This window comes from Zonotrichia albicollis, unplaced genomic scaffold, assembly GCF_047830755.1.
Source record: "Zonotrichia albicollis isolate bZonAlb1 unplaced genomic scaffold, bZonAlb1.hap1 Scaffold_186, whole genome shotgun sequence".
NCBI lineage: Eukaryota > Metazoa > Chordata > Aves > Passeriformes > Passerellidae > Zonotrichia > Zonotrichia albicollis.
The window spans coordinates 55,970-72,696 of NW_027428380.1; the positions used below are offsets into that span (position 1 = coordinate 55,970).

Genomic DNA, 16,727 nt, shown 5'->3' on the forward strand with positions numbered 1-16,727 from the left:
AAAATGGGAATTTTGGGGTTGGGAGAGGGGAAAAACTGAGGGGAAATGTGGGGAAAAAATGGGGAAAATTGAGGGGAAATGTGGGGAAAAAATGGGGAAAATTGAGGGGAATGTGGGGAAAAAAGGGGAAAATTGAGGGGGAATATGGGGCAAAACTGAGGGGAAATGTAGAGGAAAAGGGCAGGAAAAACTGAGGGAGAAAGGGCAGGAGAAAGAAGGAAAATGTGGAGGAAAAGGGCTGGAAAAGCAGGGAAAAACTGAGGGGAAAAGGGTGGGAAAAACTGAGGGGAAATGTGGGGAAAACATGGGGAAAATTCAGGGGAAATGCAGGGGAAAAGAGTGGGAAAAATGGAGGGGAAATGTGGGGAAGTGGGTGAGGAAAACAGGGAAAGACTGAGGGGAAAAGGGTTGGAAAGGCAGGAAAAAGTGAGGGGAAAAGGGCAGGAAAAGTTGAAGGGAAATGGGAGGAAAAGGGTGGGAAAAGCAGGGAAAAACTGAGGGGAAAAGTGGAAAATAGGGGCAGGAAAACTGAGGGGAAATGTGGGGAAAAAATGGGGAAAACTGAGGGGAAATGTGGGGAAAAAATGGGGAAAATTGAGGGGGAATGTGGGGGAAAAATGGGGAAAATTGAGGGGAAATGCAGGAAAAAAATGGGGAAAATTGAGGGAAATGTGGGGAAAAAATGGGGAAAATTGAGGGGGAATGTGGGGAAAAATGGGGAAAATTGAGGGGAAAAAATGGGGAAAATTGAGGGGGAAATGTGGGGAAAAAATGGGGAAAACTGAGGGGGAATGTGGGGAAAAAATGGGGAAAATTGAGGGGGAATGTGGGGAAAAAATGGGGAAAATTGAAGGAAAAGTGGGGAAAAATGGGGAAAATTGAGGGGAAATGTGGGGAAAAAATGGGGAAAATTGAGGGGAAATGTGGGGAAAAAATGGGGAAAATTGAGGGGAAATGTGGGGAAAAAATGGGGAAAATTGAGGGGGAATGTGGGGGAAAAATGGGGAAAATTGAGGGGAAATGCAGGAAAAAAATGGGGAAAATTGAGGGGAAATGTGGGGAAAAAATGGGGAAAATTGAGGGGGAATGTGGGGAAAAATGGGGAAAATTGAGGGGAAAAAATGGGGAAAATTGAGGGGGAAATGTGGGGAAAAAATGGGAAAACTGAGGGGGAATGTGGGGAAAAAATGGGGAAAATTGAGGGGGAATGTGGGGAAAAAATGGGAAAATTGAAGGGAAAAGTGGGGAAAAATGGGGAAAATTGAGGGGAAATGTGGGGAAAAAATGGGGAAAATTGAGGGGAAATGTGGGGAAAAAATGGGGAAAATTGAGGGGAAATGTGGGAAAATTGAGGGGAAATGTGGGGAAAAGGGTGGAAAATGGGGAAAATTGAGGGGGAATGCGGGGAAAAAATGGGGAAAATTGAGGGGAATGTGGGGAAAAAATGGGGAAAATTGTGGGGAAGAAAATGGGAAAATTGAGGGGGAATGTGGGGAAAAAATGGGGAAAATTGAGGGGGAATGTGGGGAAAAAATGGGGAAAATTGAGGGGAAATGTGGGGAAGAAATGGGGAAAACTGAGAGGAAATGTGGGGAAAAAATGGGGGAAATTGAGGGGGAATGTGGGGAAAAAATGGGGGAAATTGAGGGGAAATGTGGGGAAAAAATAGGGAAAATTGAGGGGAATGTGGGGAAAAATGGGGAAAATTGAGGGGGAATGTGGGGAAAAAAAGGGGAAAATTGAGGGGAATGTGGGGAAATTGAGGGGAAATGTGGGGAAAAAATGGGGAAAATTGAGGGGGAATGTGGGGAAAAAATGGGGGAAATTGAGGGGGAATGTGGGGAAAAAATGGGGAAAATTCAGGGGAAATGTGGGGAAAAAATGGGGAAAATGTGGGGAAAAAATGGGGAAAATTGAGGGGGAATGTGGGGAAAAAATGGGGAAAATTGAGGGGGAATGTGGGGAAAAAATGGGGAAAATTGAGGGGGAATGTGGGGAAAAAATGGGGAAATTGAGGGGGAAATGTGGGGAAAAATGGGGAAAATTGAGGGGAAATGTGGGGGAAAAACGGGGGAAATTGAGGGGGAATGTGGGGGAAAAATGGGGAAAAATGGGGAAAATTGAGGGGAAATGTGGGGGAAAAATGGGGAAAAAATGGGGAAAATTGAGGGGAAATGTGGGGAAAAAATGGGGAAAATTGAGGGGAAATGTGGGGAAAAAATGGGGAAAATTGAGGGGGAATGTGGGGAAAAATGGGGAAATGTGGGGAAAAAATGGGGAAAATTGAGGGGGAATGTGGGGAAAAAATGGGGAAAATTGAGGGGGAATGTGGGGAAAAAATGGGGAAAATTGAGGGGGGAATGTGGGGAAAAAATGGGGGAAAATTGAAGGGGGAAATGTGGGGAAGAAAATGGGGAAAATTGAGGGGGAAATGTGGAAAAAATGGGGAAAATTGAGGGGGAATGTGGGGAAAAATGGGGAAAATTGAGGGGAAATGTGGGGGAATATGGGAAAAATGGGGGAAATGTGGGGAAATGGTGGAAAAACTGAGGGAGAAGTGGATACTGGGGGAAATGTGGGGAAAAAATGGGGGAAATTGAGGGGGAATGTGGGGAAAAATGGGGAAAATTGAGGGGGAATGTGGGGAAAAAAATGGGGAAAATTGAGGGGAAATGTGGGGAAAAAATGGGGAAAATTGAGGGGAAATGCAGAGGAAAATTGGGGGAATGTGGGAAAAAATGGGGGAAATTGAGGGGAATGTGGGGAAAAAATGGGGAAATCTGAGGGGGAATGTGGGGAAAAAATGGGGAAAATGAGGGGAAATGTGGGAAAAAAGGGGGAAAACCTGTGGGAAAATGGGGAAAAATGGGGAAATTGAGGGGAATGTGGGGAAAAATGGGGAAAAATGAGGGGAAATGTGGGGAAAAAATGAGAAAATTGAGGGGAATGTGGGGAAAAAATGGGGAAAATTGAGGGGAATGTGGGGAAAAATGGGGAAAAATGGAGGAAGTGGGGAAAAATGGGGAAATTGAGGGGAATGTGGGAAAAATGGGGAAAATTGAGGGGAATGTGGGGAAAAAATGGGGAAATTGAGGGGAATGTGGGGAAAAAATGGGGAAATTGAGGGGGAATGTGGGGAAAAATGGGGAAAATTGAGGGGAATGTGGGGAAAAAATGGGGGAAAATTGAGGGAATGTGGGGAAAAATGGGAAATTTTGAGGGGAATGTGGGAAAAATGGGGAAAAATGGGAGAATGGGGGAAAATTGAGGGGAAATGTGGGGAAAAAATGGGGAAAATTGAGGGGAAATGTGGGGAAAAATGGGGAAAACTGAGGGCAATGGGAAAATTGAGGGGAAATGTGGGGAAAAAATGGGGAAATTGAAGTGGGGAAAAATGTGGGGAAAAAATGGGGAAAATGTGGGGAAAAGGTGGGAAAAATGGGGAAAATGTGGGAATGGGGGATTAATGGGGAAAATGTGGGACGAGGGAGAAGGGAAAAAGGCAGGAAAACTGAAGGGAATTTGGGAAAAACTGAGAAAAAGAGTGGGAAAAACTGAGGGGAAATGTGGGAAAAGCAGGGAAAAAGTGAGGGGGAAAAGGGCAGGAAAAACCCAAAAAATGTGGGAAAAAGGGCAGAAAAAACAGGGAAAAATGTGGGAAAAAGGGCAGAAAAAATGTGGGAAAAAGGGCAGAAAAAACAGGAAAAATGTGGGAAAAGAGCAGGAAAGATGTGGGGAAAAAGAGCAGGAAAAACCCAAAAAATGTGGGAAAAAGAGCAGAAAAAACAGGAAAAAATGTGGGAAAAAGAGCAGAGAAACAGGAAAAATGTGAAAAAAAAAAGGCAGGAAAAACAGGGAAAAATGTGGGAAAAAAGGCAGGGAAAACAGAAAAATGTGGGAAAAAGGGCAGAAAAAACAGAAAAATGTGGGAAAAAGGCAGAAAAAATGTGGGGAAAAGAGCAGAAAAAACAGAAAAATGTTGGAAAAAACAGGGAAAAATGTGGAAAAAGGGCAGGAAAAATGTGGGAAAAAACAGGAAAAATGTGGGAAAAAGGCAGAAAACGGAAAAATGTGGGAAAAAGGGCAGAAAATGTGGGAAAAGGGCAGAAAAACAGGAAAAATGTTGGAAAAACAGGGACAATGTGGAAAAAGACAGAAATGGGGAAAAGGGCAGGAAAAACAGGAAAAATGTGGGAAAAAAGGCAGGAAAACAGGGAAAATGTGGAAAAAAGCAGAAAAACAGGAAAAATGTGGAAAAAGAGCAGGAAAAATGTGGGAAAAAGGGCAGGAAAACAGGAAAAATGTGGGAAAAAAGGGCAGAAAAAACAGGAAAAATGTGGGAAAAAGAGCAGGAAAAACTGTGGGAAAAAGGGCAGGAAAAACAGGAAAATGTGAAAAAAGGGCAGAAAAACTGGGGAAAATGAGGGCAAGGGAGCACAAATGTGGGAAAAGAGCAGAAAAAACAGGAAAAATGTGGGCAAAAGGGCAGGAAAACAAGAAAAATGTGGGAAATAGGGCAGAAAAAACAGGGAAAATGTGGGAAAAGGGCAGGAAAAACAGGGAAAAATGTGGGGCAAAGGGCAGAGAAAATGTGGGAAAAAGGGTGGGAAAAAACAGGGAAAATGTGGGAAAAAGGGCAGAAAAACCCAAAAAATGTGGGGAAAAGGGCAGAAAAAATGAGGAAAAGAGCAGAAAAAACAGGGAAAATGTGGGAAAAAACAGGGAAAAATGTGGAAAAAGGGCAGGAAAAACAGGAAAAATGTGGGAAAAAGGGCAGGAAAAATGTGGGAAAAAGGGCAGGAAAACAGAGAAAATGTGGGAAAAAACAGGGAAAATGTGGGAAAAAGGGCAGGAAAAACAGGAAAAATGTGGGGAAAAAAGGGCAGGAAAAACCCAAAAAATGTGGGAAAAAAGGCAGAAAAAATGTGGGAAAAAGGGCAGGGAAAAACGTGGGAAAAAGGGCAGGAAAAATGTGGGAAAAAAGGCAGGAAAACCAGGGAAAAATGTGGGAAAAGGGCAGAAAAAATGTGGGAAAAAGGGCAGGAAAAACAGGGAAAAATGTGGGAAAAAGAGCAGGAAAAACAGGGAAAATGTGGCAAAAAGGGCAGGAAAACAGGAAAAATATGGGAAAAGCATGGAAAAACTGAGGAGAAAAGGACAGGAAAAACAGGAAAAATGTGGGAAAAAGGGCAGGAAAAATGTGGGAAAAAGGGGAGGAAAAAACCCCAAAAATGTGGGAAAAAGAGCAGGAAAAACTGAGGGAAAATGTGGGAAAAGAGGGCAGAAAAAATGTGGGAAAAAGCCCGGAATAACAGGGAAAATGTGGGAAAAAGGGCAGAAAAAAATGTGGGAAAAAGGGCAGAAAAAAGGCAGAAAAAATGTGGGAAAAAGGGCAGGAAAAACAGCAAAAATGTGGGAAAAAGGGCAGGAAAAATGTGGGAAAAATGTGGGAAAAATGTGGGAAAAAGAGCAGAAAAATGTGGGAAAAAGAGCAGGAAAAACAGGAAAAATGTGGGAAAAAAAGGGCAGGAGAAACAGGAAAAATGTGGGAAAATGTGGGAAAAAATGTGGGAAAAATGGCAGAAAAAACAGGGAAAAATGTGGGAAAAAGGGCAGAAAAAACAGGAAAAATGTGGGAAAAAGGGCAGGAAAAAATGTGGGAAAAAAGGGCAGGAAAAACAGGGAAAATGTGGGAAAAAACAGGGAAAAAATGTGGGAAAAAGGGCAGGAAAAACAGGGAAAAATGTGGGAAAAAGAGCAGGAAAAACAGGGAAACTGTGGGAAAAAGGGCAGGAAAATCAGGAAAGAATGTGAGAAAAAGGAGAAAAAATGTGGGAAAAAGGGCAGAAAAAATGTGGGAAAAAGAGCAGGAAAAACCCAAAAAATGTGGGAAAAAGGGCAGAAAAAACAGGAAAAATGTGGGAAAAAAGGGCAGAAAAAAAGTAGGAAAAAGGGCAGAAAAAACAGGAAAAATGTGGGAAAAAGGGCAGAAAAAACAGGAAAAATGTGGGATAAAGGGCAGAAAAAACAGGAAAAATGTGGGAAAAAGAGCAGGAAAAATGTGGGAAAAAGGGCAGGAAAAACAGGAAAAATGTGGGAAAAAGGGCAGGAAAAACAGGGAAAAATGTGGGAAAAAGAGCAGGAAAAACAGGGAAACTGTGGGAAAAAGGGCAGGAAAATCAGGAAAGAATGTGAGAAAAAGGACAGAAAAAATGTGGGGAAAAAGGGCAGGAACAACAGGAAAAATGTGGGAAAAAGGGCAGGAAAAACAGGGAAAAAAAGTGGGAAAATGGCAGGAAAATCAGGAAAAATGTGAGAAAAAGGGCAGAAAAAATGTGGGAAAAAGGGCAGAAAAAACAGGAAAAACGTGGGAAAAAAGGCAGAAAAAACAGGGAAAATGTGGGAAAAAAGGCAGGAAAAATGTGGGAAAATGTGGGAAAAATGTGGGAAAAATGGCAGAAAAAACAGGGAAAAATGTGGGAAAAAGGGCAGAAAAAACAGGAAAAATGTGGAAAAAGGGCAGGAAAAATGTGGGAAAAAGGGCAGAAAAGATGTGGGAAAAGGGGCAGGAAAAATGTGGGAAAAAAGGCAGAAAAAACAGGAAAAATGTGGGAAAAAGGGCAGAAAAAATGTGGGAAAAAAGGCATGAAAAACAGGGAAAAATGTGGGAAAAAGGGCAGGAAAACAGGGAAAAATGTGGGAAAAAGGGCAGAAAAAAGCAGGGAAAAATGTGGGAAAAAAGGCAGGAAAAACCCAAAAAATGTGAGGAAAACAGGGAGGAAAAAAATTGGGAAAAAGAAAAGCAGAAAAGGGAATAAATTTGGAATTTTTACCACAAAGGATCCTCATGACGGCCTCGGCCTGGCCAGGCCTGAAGGAATCAAAGCCCAAAATCCTCAGAGCCTGCAGCACCTCCTCTGGGGGATCTGGGGGAAAACAGCAAAAATGGGGAAAATTTAAATTTTTTTCAGTATTTTTAAGGGGTTTTTTTATGGATTTTTTATGGGATTTATCCTGGGATGGTCCCAGCAAAAATGGGAAAATTTTAAATTTTTTTAAATTTTTTTTAAATTTTTTTAAGCTTTTTTTTCATGGATTTTTTATGGGATTTATCCTGGGATGGTCCCAGCAAAAAATGGGAAAATTTTAAATTTTTTTACATTTTTTTAAAATTTTTTAAGGTTTTTTTCATGGATTTTCTATGGGATTTATCCTGGGATGGTCCCAGCAAAAATAGGAAAAAAAATTTAATTTTTTTCAGTATTTTTAAGGGGTTTTTTAATGGATTTTATATGGGATTTAGCTGGAATGGTCCCAGCAAAAATGGGAAATTTTTAAATTATTTTTAATTTTTTTTAAGGTTTTTTTTCATGGATTTTCTATGGGATTTATCCTGGGATGGTCCCAGCAAAAATGGGAAAATTTTAATTATTTTTCATTTTTTTTTAATGGGTTTTTAGGGGATTTATGCTGGGATGGTTGCAGCACAAATTGGAAATTTTCAATTATTTTAATTTTTTTTTTCATGGATTTTCTATGGGATATATCCTGGGATGGTCCCAGCAAAAATGGAAAATTTTTAATTATTTTTAATTTATTTTAAGGTTTTTTTTCATGGATTTTCTATGGAATTTACCAGCAAAAATGGGAAATTCTTATTTATTTTTAATTTTTTTTCCATGGATTTTCTATGGAATTTTCTATGGAATCAAAGCCCAAAATCCTCAGAGCCTGCAGCACCTCCTCAGGGGGATCTGGGGGAAAATCAGCAAAAATGGGGAAAATTTCAATTATTTTTAATTTATTTTAAGGGTTTTTTTCATGGGTTTGATGTGGGATTTACCTGGGATGGTCCCAGCAAAAATAGGAAAAAAAAATAATTTTTTTCAGTGTTTTTAACGGGTTTTTTTATGGATTTTTTATGGGATTTAGCTGGGATGGTCCCAGCAAAAATTGGAAAAATTTAAATTATTTTTAATTTTTTTTAAGGTTTTTTTAATGGATTTGATGTGGGATTTAGCTGGGATGATCCCAGCAAAAATGGCAATATTTTAAATTATTTTTAATTTTTTAAAGTTTTTTTTTCATGGATTTTCTATGGGATTTATCCTGGGATGGTCCCAGCAAAAATGGGAATATTTTAAATTATTTTTAATTTTTTTTTCATGGATTTTCTATGGGATTTACCTGGGATGGTCCCAGCAAAAATGGGAAATTTTTAATTATTTTTAATTTTTTTTCTATGGGATTTTCTATGGAATTTACCAGCAAAAATGGGAAAAATTTAAATTATTTTTAGTTTTTTTTAAGATTTATTTAATGGATTTTCTATGGGATTTAGCTGGGATGGTCCCAGCAAAAATGGGAATATTTTAAATCATTTTTAATTTATTTTAATAATTTTTTTATGGATTTTTTATGGGATTTATCATGGGATGGTCCCAGCAGGAATGGGAAATTTAAAAATTATTTTTCATTTTTTTAAGGTTTTTTTTCATGGATTTTCTATGGAATTTACCAGCAAAAATAGGAAAAATTTAAATTATTTTTAATTTACTTTAAGATTTTTTTAATGGCTTTTTTATGGGATTTACCAACAAAAATGGAAAAAATTTAAATTATTTTAAATTTATTTTAATAATTTTTTTATGGATTTTTATGGGATTTACCTGGGATGGTCCCAGAAAAAATGGGAATATTTTAAATTATTTTTAATTTATTTTAATAATTTTTTTATTGATTTTTATGGGACTTACCTGGGATGGTCCCAGCAAAAATGGGAAAAATTTAAATTATTTTTTATTTATTTTAATAATTTTTTAATGGATTTTCTATGGGATTTACCTGGGATGATCCCAGCAAAAACGGGAATATTTTAAATTATTTTTAATTTATTTTAATAATTTTTTAATGGATTTTTATGGGATTTACCTGGGATGGTCCCAGCAGTAATGGGAATATTTTAAATTATTTTTAATTTCTTTTAATAATTTTTTAATTGATTTTTATGGGATTTACCTGGGATGGTCCCAGCAAAAATGGGAAAAATGCAAATTATTTTTAATTTATTTTAAGGTTTTTTCTCATGGATTTTCTATGGAATTTACCAGCAAAAATGGGAAAAATTTAAATTATTTTTAATTTCTTTTAACAATTTTTTTATGGATTTTTATGGGATTTACCTGGGATGGTCACAGCACAAATGGGAATATTTTAAATTAGTTTTAATTTATTTTAATAATTTTTTAATGGATTTTTAAGGGATTTACCTGTGATGGTCCCAGCAAAAATAGGAAAATTTTAAAATTATTTTTAATTTCTTTTAAGGTTTTTTTTCATGGATTTTCTATGGAATTTACCAGCAAAAATGGGAAAAATTTAAATTATTTTTAGGGGTTTTTTTTTATGGATTTTCTATGGAATTGACCAGAAAAAAATGGGAAAAACTTAAATTATTTTAAATTTTTTTTAAGGTTTTTTTTTCATGGATTTTCTATGGGATTTACCAGCAAAAATGGGAAAATTTTAAATTATTTTTAATTTATTTTAAGGTTTTTTTTATGGGTTTGATGTGGGATTTAGCTGGGATGGTCCCAGCAAAAATGGGAAAAATTTAAATTATTTTTAATTTATTTTAAGGGTTTTTTTACATGGGTTTGATGTGGGATTTAGCTGGGATGGTTCCACCAAAAATGGGAAAAAAATTTAATTTTTTTCGTTTTTTTTAAGGTTTTTTTCCATGGATTTTCTATGGAATTTATCAGCAAAAATGGGAAAAATTTCAATTATTTTTAATTTATTTTAAGGGTTTTTTCCATGGGTTTGATGTGGGATTTAGTTGGGATGGTCCCAGCAAAAATGGGAAATTTTTAATTATTTTTAATTTAATTTAATAATTTTTTATGGATTTTTAAGGGATTTACCTGGGATGGTCCCAGCAGAAATGGGAAATTTTGAATTATTTTTAATTTATTTTAAGGTTTTTTTAATGGCTTTTTTATGGAATTTACCAGAAAAAAATGGGAAAAATTTAAATTATTTTTAGGGGTTTTTTTGATGGATTTTCTATGGAATTAACCAGCAAAAATGGGAAAATTTTAAATTATTTTTAATTTATTTTAAGGGGTTTTTTTTATGGATTTTTATGGGACTTACCTGGGATGGTCCCAGCAAAAATGGGAAAAAAATTTAATTTTTTTCGAATTTTTTAAGGGTTTTTTTAATGGATTTTCTATGGAATTTACCAGGAAAAATGGGAAAAATTTAAATTATTTTTAATTTATTTTAAATTTTTTTTTATGGATTTTCTATGGGATTTACCTGGATTGTCTCAGCAAAAATGGGGAAAATTTAAATTATTTTTAATTTTTTTAAGGTTTTTTTTCATGGATTTTCTATGGAATTTACCTGGGATGGTCCCAGGAAAAATGGGAAAAATTTTAATTTTTTAAATTTTTTTTAAAATTTTTTTAATGTTTTTTTCCATGGATTTTCTATGGAATTTACCAGCAAAAATGGGAATATTTTAAATTATTTTTAATTTTTTTACATGGATTTTCTATGGGATTTCCCTGGGATGGTCCCAGCAAAAATGGGAATATTTTAAATTATTTTTAATTTATTTTAATTTTTTTTTTATTATTTTTATGGGATTTACCTGGGATGGTCCCAACAAAAATGGGAAAAATTTAAATTTTTTAAAATTTTTTTTTAAATTTTTTTAATGTTTTTTCCATGGATTTTCTATGGAATTTACCAGCAAAAATGGGAATATTTTTAATTATTTTTAATTTTTTTTTTCATGGATTTTCTATGGGATTTACCTGGGATGGTCCCAGCAAAAATGGGAATATTTTAAATTATTTTTAATTTAATTTAATAATTTTTTAATGGATTTTTAAGGGATTTACCTGGGACGCTCCCATCAGGATTTAGCGGGTAAAGTGGATCCAGGGGGGGTGGAGGGGAAAATTCCAGCTCAGGAAAATCCATGGAATCCAAGGGGAGCTGGGAATTCTCTGGGCTGGATCCATCTGGAAAAAAATAAAAAAATAAAGAAAAAAAAAATCAGGATTTTTCCAAAAAAATTCCATTGGAAAAAACAGAAAAATTCCAAAAATTTCATTTTCTCACCGGGAATTTCTGGGCTCAAATCTGCGTTGGGATTTTGGGAGATTTCATCCGGAGAGAGGAGCGGATTCAAATCCTTCCCTGGGGGCAGAATTCCCAAAAATTCCATGGAAAAAAATTCCCTCAGCATTTTTGTGATGTTTTATCCCAAAAATTCCCTCAGAAATCCCAAAATCCCCTCAGAAATCCCAAAATTCCCTCAGAAATCCCAAAAAAATCCCCTCAAAAATCCCAAAATTCCCTCAAAAATCCCAAAAAATCCCCTCAGAAATTCCCAAAATTCCCAGAATTTCCTCAGGAATTTCTCCAGGAATGATCCCAAATCCTTCCCTGGGAGCAGAATTCCCAAAAAATCCATGGAAAAAAATTCCCTCAGCATTTTTGTGATGTTTTATCCCAAAAATTCCCTCAGAAATCCCAAAATCCCCTCAGAAATCCCAAAATTCCCTCAAAAATCCCCTCAGAAATCTCAAAATTCCCAAAAAATTCCCAAAAAATCCCCTCAGAAATCCCAAAATTCCCTCAGAAATCCCAAAATTTTCCCCTCAGAAATCCCAAAATTCCCTCAGAAATCCCAAAATTCCCTCAAAAATCCCAAAAATTCCCCTCAAAAATCACAAAAAATTCCCTCAGAAATCCCAAAATTCCCTCAAAAATCCCAAAAATTCCCCTCAAAAATCACAAAAAATCCCCTCTGAAATCCCAAAATTCCCTCAAAAATCCCCAAAAATCAAAAAAATTCCCCTCAGAAATCCTAAAAATTCTTGGCCTGGTCTCGCAATTTCCTCCGGGAACTGCCCCAAATCCTTCCCTGTGAGAAGAATTCCCTCAAAATTCCATGGAAAAGAACTCCCCTCACCATTTTTCTGGCGTTTTATCCCAAAAATCCCCTCAGAAATCGCAAATATTCCCCTCAGAAATCCCAAAATTCCCTCCAAAATCCCAAAATTCCCTCAAAAATCCCAAAAATCCCCTCAGAAATCCCAAAAATTCCCCTCAGAAATCCCAAAAATTCCCAGAATTTCCTCAGGAATGATCCCAAATCCAATCCCAAATCCTTCCCTGGGAGCAAAAATTCCCAAAAAATTCCATGGAAAAAACCTCCCTCAGCCTTTTCCTGATGTTTTATCCCAAAAATCCCCTCAGAAATCCCAAAATTCCCTCAGAAATCCCAAAAAATCCCTCAAAAATCCCAAAATTTTCCTCAGAAATCCCAAAAAATTCCCCTCAGAAATCCCAAAATTCCCTCAAAAATCCCAAAAATCCCCTCAGAAATCCCAAAATTCCCACAGAAATCCCAAAAATTCCCTCAAAAATCCCAAAAATTCCCTCAAAAATCCCAAAAATTCCCTCAAAATTCCCCTCAGAAATCCCCAAATTCCCTCAAAAATTGAAAAAATTTCCCTCAAAAATCCCAAAATTCCCCTCAGAAATCCCAAAATTCCCTCAAAAATCCCAAAAATTTCCCTCAGAAATCCCAAAATTTTCCTCAGAAATCCCAAAAAATCCCCTCAGAAATCCCAAAAATTCCCAAAATTTCCTCAGGAATGATCCCAAATCCTTCCCTGGGAGCAAAAATTCCCTCAAAAATCCATGGAAAAAAACCTCCCTCACCCTTTTCCCTCCGTTTTACCCCAAAAATCCCCTCAGAAATCCCAAAATTCCCTCAAAAATCCCCAAAAATCAAAAAAATTCCCCTCAGAAATCCTAAAAGTTCTCGGCCTGGTCTCACAATTTCCTCCGGGAACTGCCCCAAATCCTTCCCTGTGAAAAGAATTCCCAAAAAATCCATGGAAAAGAACCCCCCTCACCATTTTTCTGGCATTTTATCCCAAAAATCCCCTCAGAAATCCCAAATATTCCCTCAAAAAGTCCCAAAAATCAAAAAAATCCCCTCAGAAATCCTAAAAATTCTCGGCCTGGTCTCGCAATTTCCTCTGGGAACGACCCCAAATCCTTCCCTGTGAGCAGAATTCCCTCAAAATTCCATGGAAAAGAACCTCCCTCACCATTTTCCTGACATTTTATCCCAAAAATCCCCTCAGAAATCCCAAAATTCCCTCAAAAAATCCCAAAAAATAAAAAAAAAATCCCCTCAGAAATCCTAAAAATTCTCGGCCTGGTCTCACAATTTCCTCCGGGAACCACCCCAAATCCTTCCCTGTCAGAAGAATTCCCTCAAAAATCCATGGAAAAGAACCCCCTCACCATTTTTCTGGCATTTTATCCCAAAAATCCCCTCAGAAATCCCAAATATTCCCTCAGAAATCCCAAAATTCCCTCAAAAATCTCCCCCCTGCCCCAAAAAATCCCAAGAATTCCCAGCCTGACTTCGCAGTTCCCTCAGGAATTTCTCCTGGAACGATCCGAAATCCTGACCAGAATTCTCTCAAAAATCCACGTTAAAAAACCTCTCTCACCCTTTTCCCTACGTTTTACCCCAAAAATTCCCCCAGAAATCCCAAAAATTCCCTCAAAAATCCCCAAAAATAAAAAAAAAAATCCCCTCAGAAATCCTAAAAATTCTCGGCCTGGTCTCACAATCTCCACTGGGAACTACCCCAAATCCTTCCCTGTGAGCAGAATTCCCTCAAAATTCCATGGAAAAAAACTCCCCTCACCATTTTTCTGGCATTTTATCCCAAAAATCCCCTCAGAAATCCCAAAATTCCCTCAAAAATCCCCAAAAATCAAAAAAAATCCCCTCAGAAATCCTAAAAATTCTCGGCCTGGTCTCGCAATTCCCTCAGGAATTTCTCCTGAAACGATCCGAAATCCTGACCAGAATTCCCTCAAAAAATCCACGTTAAAAAACCTCTCTCGCCCTTTTCCCTCCGTTTTACCCCAAAAATTCCCTCAGAAATCCCAAAATTCTCCCAAAAATCCCATAAAATCCCCTCAAAAATCCCAAAAATCCCCTCACAAACCGCAAACCCCCGCGCTCACCTCGGCACTCCGAGGCCCAGTGCCCTTTCCCGCCACACCGGAAGCAAACATCGGCTCCGCCCCCGAACTTTTTTCTCCATTTTTGCTTCCAAACCTGGAAAAAAAAAATTCCCAAATCCCAAAATTCCATCACGGGAGAGGTCGGGAATTGCTAAAATAAAAAATTTGGGAATTTTTACCTGTTTGCGGAGGAATTTTCCCCTCATGGATGCGCGGGAATATGATTTTCTCTTCAGGTTAAGGCGGACGAAATTGCCGCGGTCCCGGGGTGGGGGTCTGAGGGGAAAATGGGATTAAAACCGGTGGAAAATGGGAAAAAATGAAAAAAAAGGGGAATTTTGGGATGAGAATTTTTAGGATATTTGGGATTTTTTTTAATATTTCGGATTTTGGGGTCTTTAATTTTGCGGTTTTTGAGTGCTCTGATTTTCTCTTCAGGTTAAGGCGGACGAAATTGCCGCGGTCCCGGGGCGGGGCTCTGAGGGGAAAAAGGGATTAAAAACCAGGGAAAATCGGGAAAAATGGGAAAAAAGGGAATTTTAGGATGAGGATTTTTGGGATTTATGGGATTTTTTTAATTTTTCGGGTTTTGGGGTCTTTAATTTTGCGGTTTTTGAGTTCTCCGATTTTCTCTTCAGGTTAAAGTGGACGAAATTGCCGCGGGGCGGGGCTCTGAGGGGAAAATGGGATTTAAAAACCAGGGAAAATCGGGAAAAATGGGAAAAAGGGAATTTTAGGATGAAGATTTTTGGGATTTTTTTAATTTTTCGGGTTTTGTGGTCTTTAATTTTGAGGGTTTTGAGTGCTCCGATTTTCTCTTCAGGTTAAGGGGGACGAAATTGCCGCGGTCCCGGGCCGGGGCTCTGAGGGGAAAATGGGATTAAAACCGGTGGAAAATGGTAAAAAATGAAAAAAAGGGAATTTTGGGATGAGGATTTTTGGAATTTATGGGATTTTTTTTAATTTTTGGGATTTTGGGGTCTTTAATTTTGAGGGTTTGGAGTGCTCCGATTTTCTCTTCAGGTTAAGGCGGACGAAATTGCCGCGGTCCCGGGCCGGGGCTCTGAGGGGAAAATGGGATTAAAACCGGTGGAAAATGGGAAAAAATGAAAAAAAAGGGAATTTTGGGATGAGGATTTTTGGGATTTATGGGATTTTTTCAATTTTTCGGATTTTGGCGTCTTTAATTTTGAGAGTTTTGAGTTCTCCGATTTTCTCATCAGGCTGAGGAGGACGAAATTGCCGCGGTGCCGGGGTGGGGCTCTGAGGGGAAAAAGGGATTAAAAACCAGGGAAAATCGGGAAAAATGGGAAAAAAGGGAATTTTGGGATGAGGATTTTTGGGATTTATGAGGTTTTTTTAATTTTTCGGATTTTGGGGTCTTTAATTTTGAGGGTTTTGAGTTCCCCGATTTTCTCTTCAGGTTAAGTGGGACGAAATTGCCGCGGTCCCCGGGTGAGGCTCTGAGGGGAAAAGGGGATTAAAAACCAGGGAAAATCGGGAAAAATGGGAAAAAAGGGAACTTTGGGATGGGAATTTTTGGGATTTTTTTAATTTTTCGGGTTTTGGGGTCTTTAATTTTGAGGGTTTTGAGTGCTCCGATTTTCTCTTCAGGTTAAGGGGGACGAAATTGCCGCGGTCCCGGGGCGGGGCTCTGAGGGGAAAATGAGATTAAAAACCAGGGAAAATCGGGAAAAATGGGAAAAAAGGGGATTTTGGGATGAGGATTTCTGGAATTTATGGGATTTTTAAAATTTTTCTGATTTTGGGGTCTTTAATTTTGCGGTTTTTGAGTGCTCTGATTTTCTCTTCAGGTTAAGGGGGACCAAATTGCCGCGGGCCCGGGGCGGGGCTCTGAGGGGAAAATGGGATTAAAAACCAGGGAAAATCGGGAAAAATGGGGAAAAAGGGACTTTTGGGATGAGGATTTTTGGAATTTATGGGATTTTTTACATTTTTCGGTTTTTGGGGTTTTAATTTTGCGGTTTTTGAGTGCTCCGATTTTCTCTTCAGGTTAAGGCGGACAAAATTGCCGCGGTCTCGGGGCGGGGCTCTGAGGGGAAAATGGGATTAAAAACCAGGGAAAATCGGGAAAAATGGGAAAAAAGGGAATTTTGGGATGAGGATTTTTGGGATTTTTTTAATTTTTCGGATTTTGGGGTCTTTAATTTTGAGGGTTTTGAGTGCTCCGATTTTCTCTTCAGGTTAAGGGGGACGAAATTGCCGCGGTCCCGGGCCGGGGCTCTGAGGGGAAAATGGGATTAAAAACCAGGGAAAATCGGGAAAAATGGGAAAAAAGGGAATTTTGGGATGAGGATTTGTAGAATTTATGGGATTTTTATAATTTTTCGGATTTTGGGGTCTTTAATTTTGAGGGTTTTGAGTGCTCCGATTTTCTCTTCAGGTTAAGGGGGACGAAATTGCCGCGGGCCGGGGTGGGGCTCTGAGGGGAAAATGGGATTAAAAACCAGGGAAAATCGGGAAAAATGGGAAAAAAGGGAATTTTGGGAGGAGGATTTTGGGATTTTTTTAATTTTTCGGATTTTGGGGTCTTTAATTTTGTGGTTTTTGAGTTCTCCGATTTTCTCTTCAGGTTGAGGCGGACGAAATTGCCGCGGTGCCGGGGTGGGGCTCTGAGGGGAAAATGGGAT

The 16,727-nt window shown here is 38.2% G+C and overlaps 1 protein-coding gene across 1 annotated transcript in view; it reads right to left on the bottom strand.

The window, feature by feature from the left end:
* Positions 1-14,347, bottom strand: part of LOC141727683 (ATP-dependent DNA helicase Q4-like) — a 65,904-nt gene extending 51,557 nt beyond the window's left edge. Inside the window, exons 1-5 of the mRNA XM_074533958.1 lie at positions 14,256-14,347; positions 14,077-14,170; positions 11,134-11,211; positions 10,911-11,033; positions 6,834-6,926 (exon numbers count right to left, since the gene is read on the bottom strand). Coding sequence (XP_074390059.1) covers positions 6,834-6,926; positions 10,911-11,033; positions 11,134-11,211; positions 14,077-14,170; positions 14,256-14,282 — 415 coding nt within the window. The 5' untranslated portion in view covers positions 14,283-14,347. The remainder of the gene's footprint in view (positions 1-6,833; positions 6,927-10,910; positions 11,034-11,133; positions 11,212-14,076; positions 14,171-14,255) is intronic.
* Positions 14,348-16,727: the final 2,380 nt, after the last annotated feature.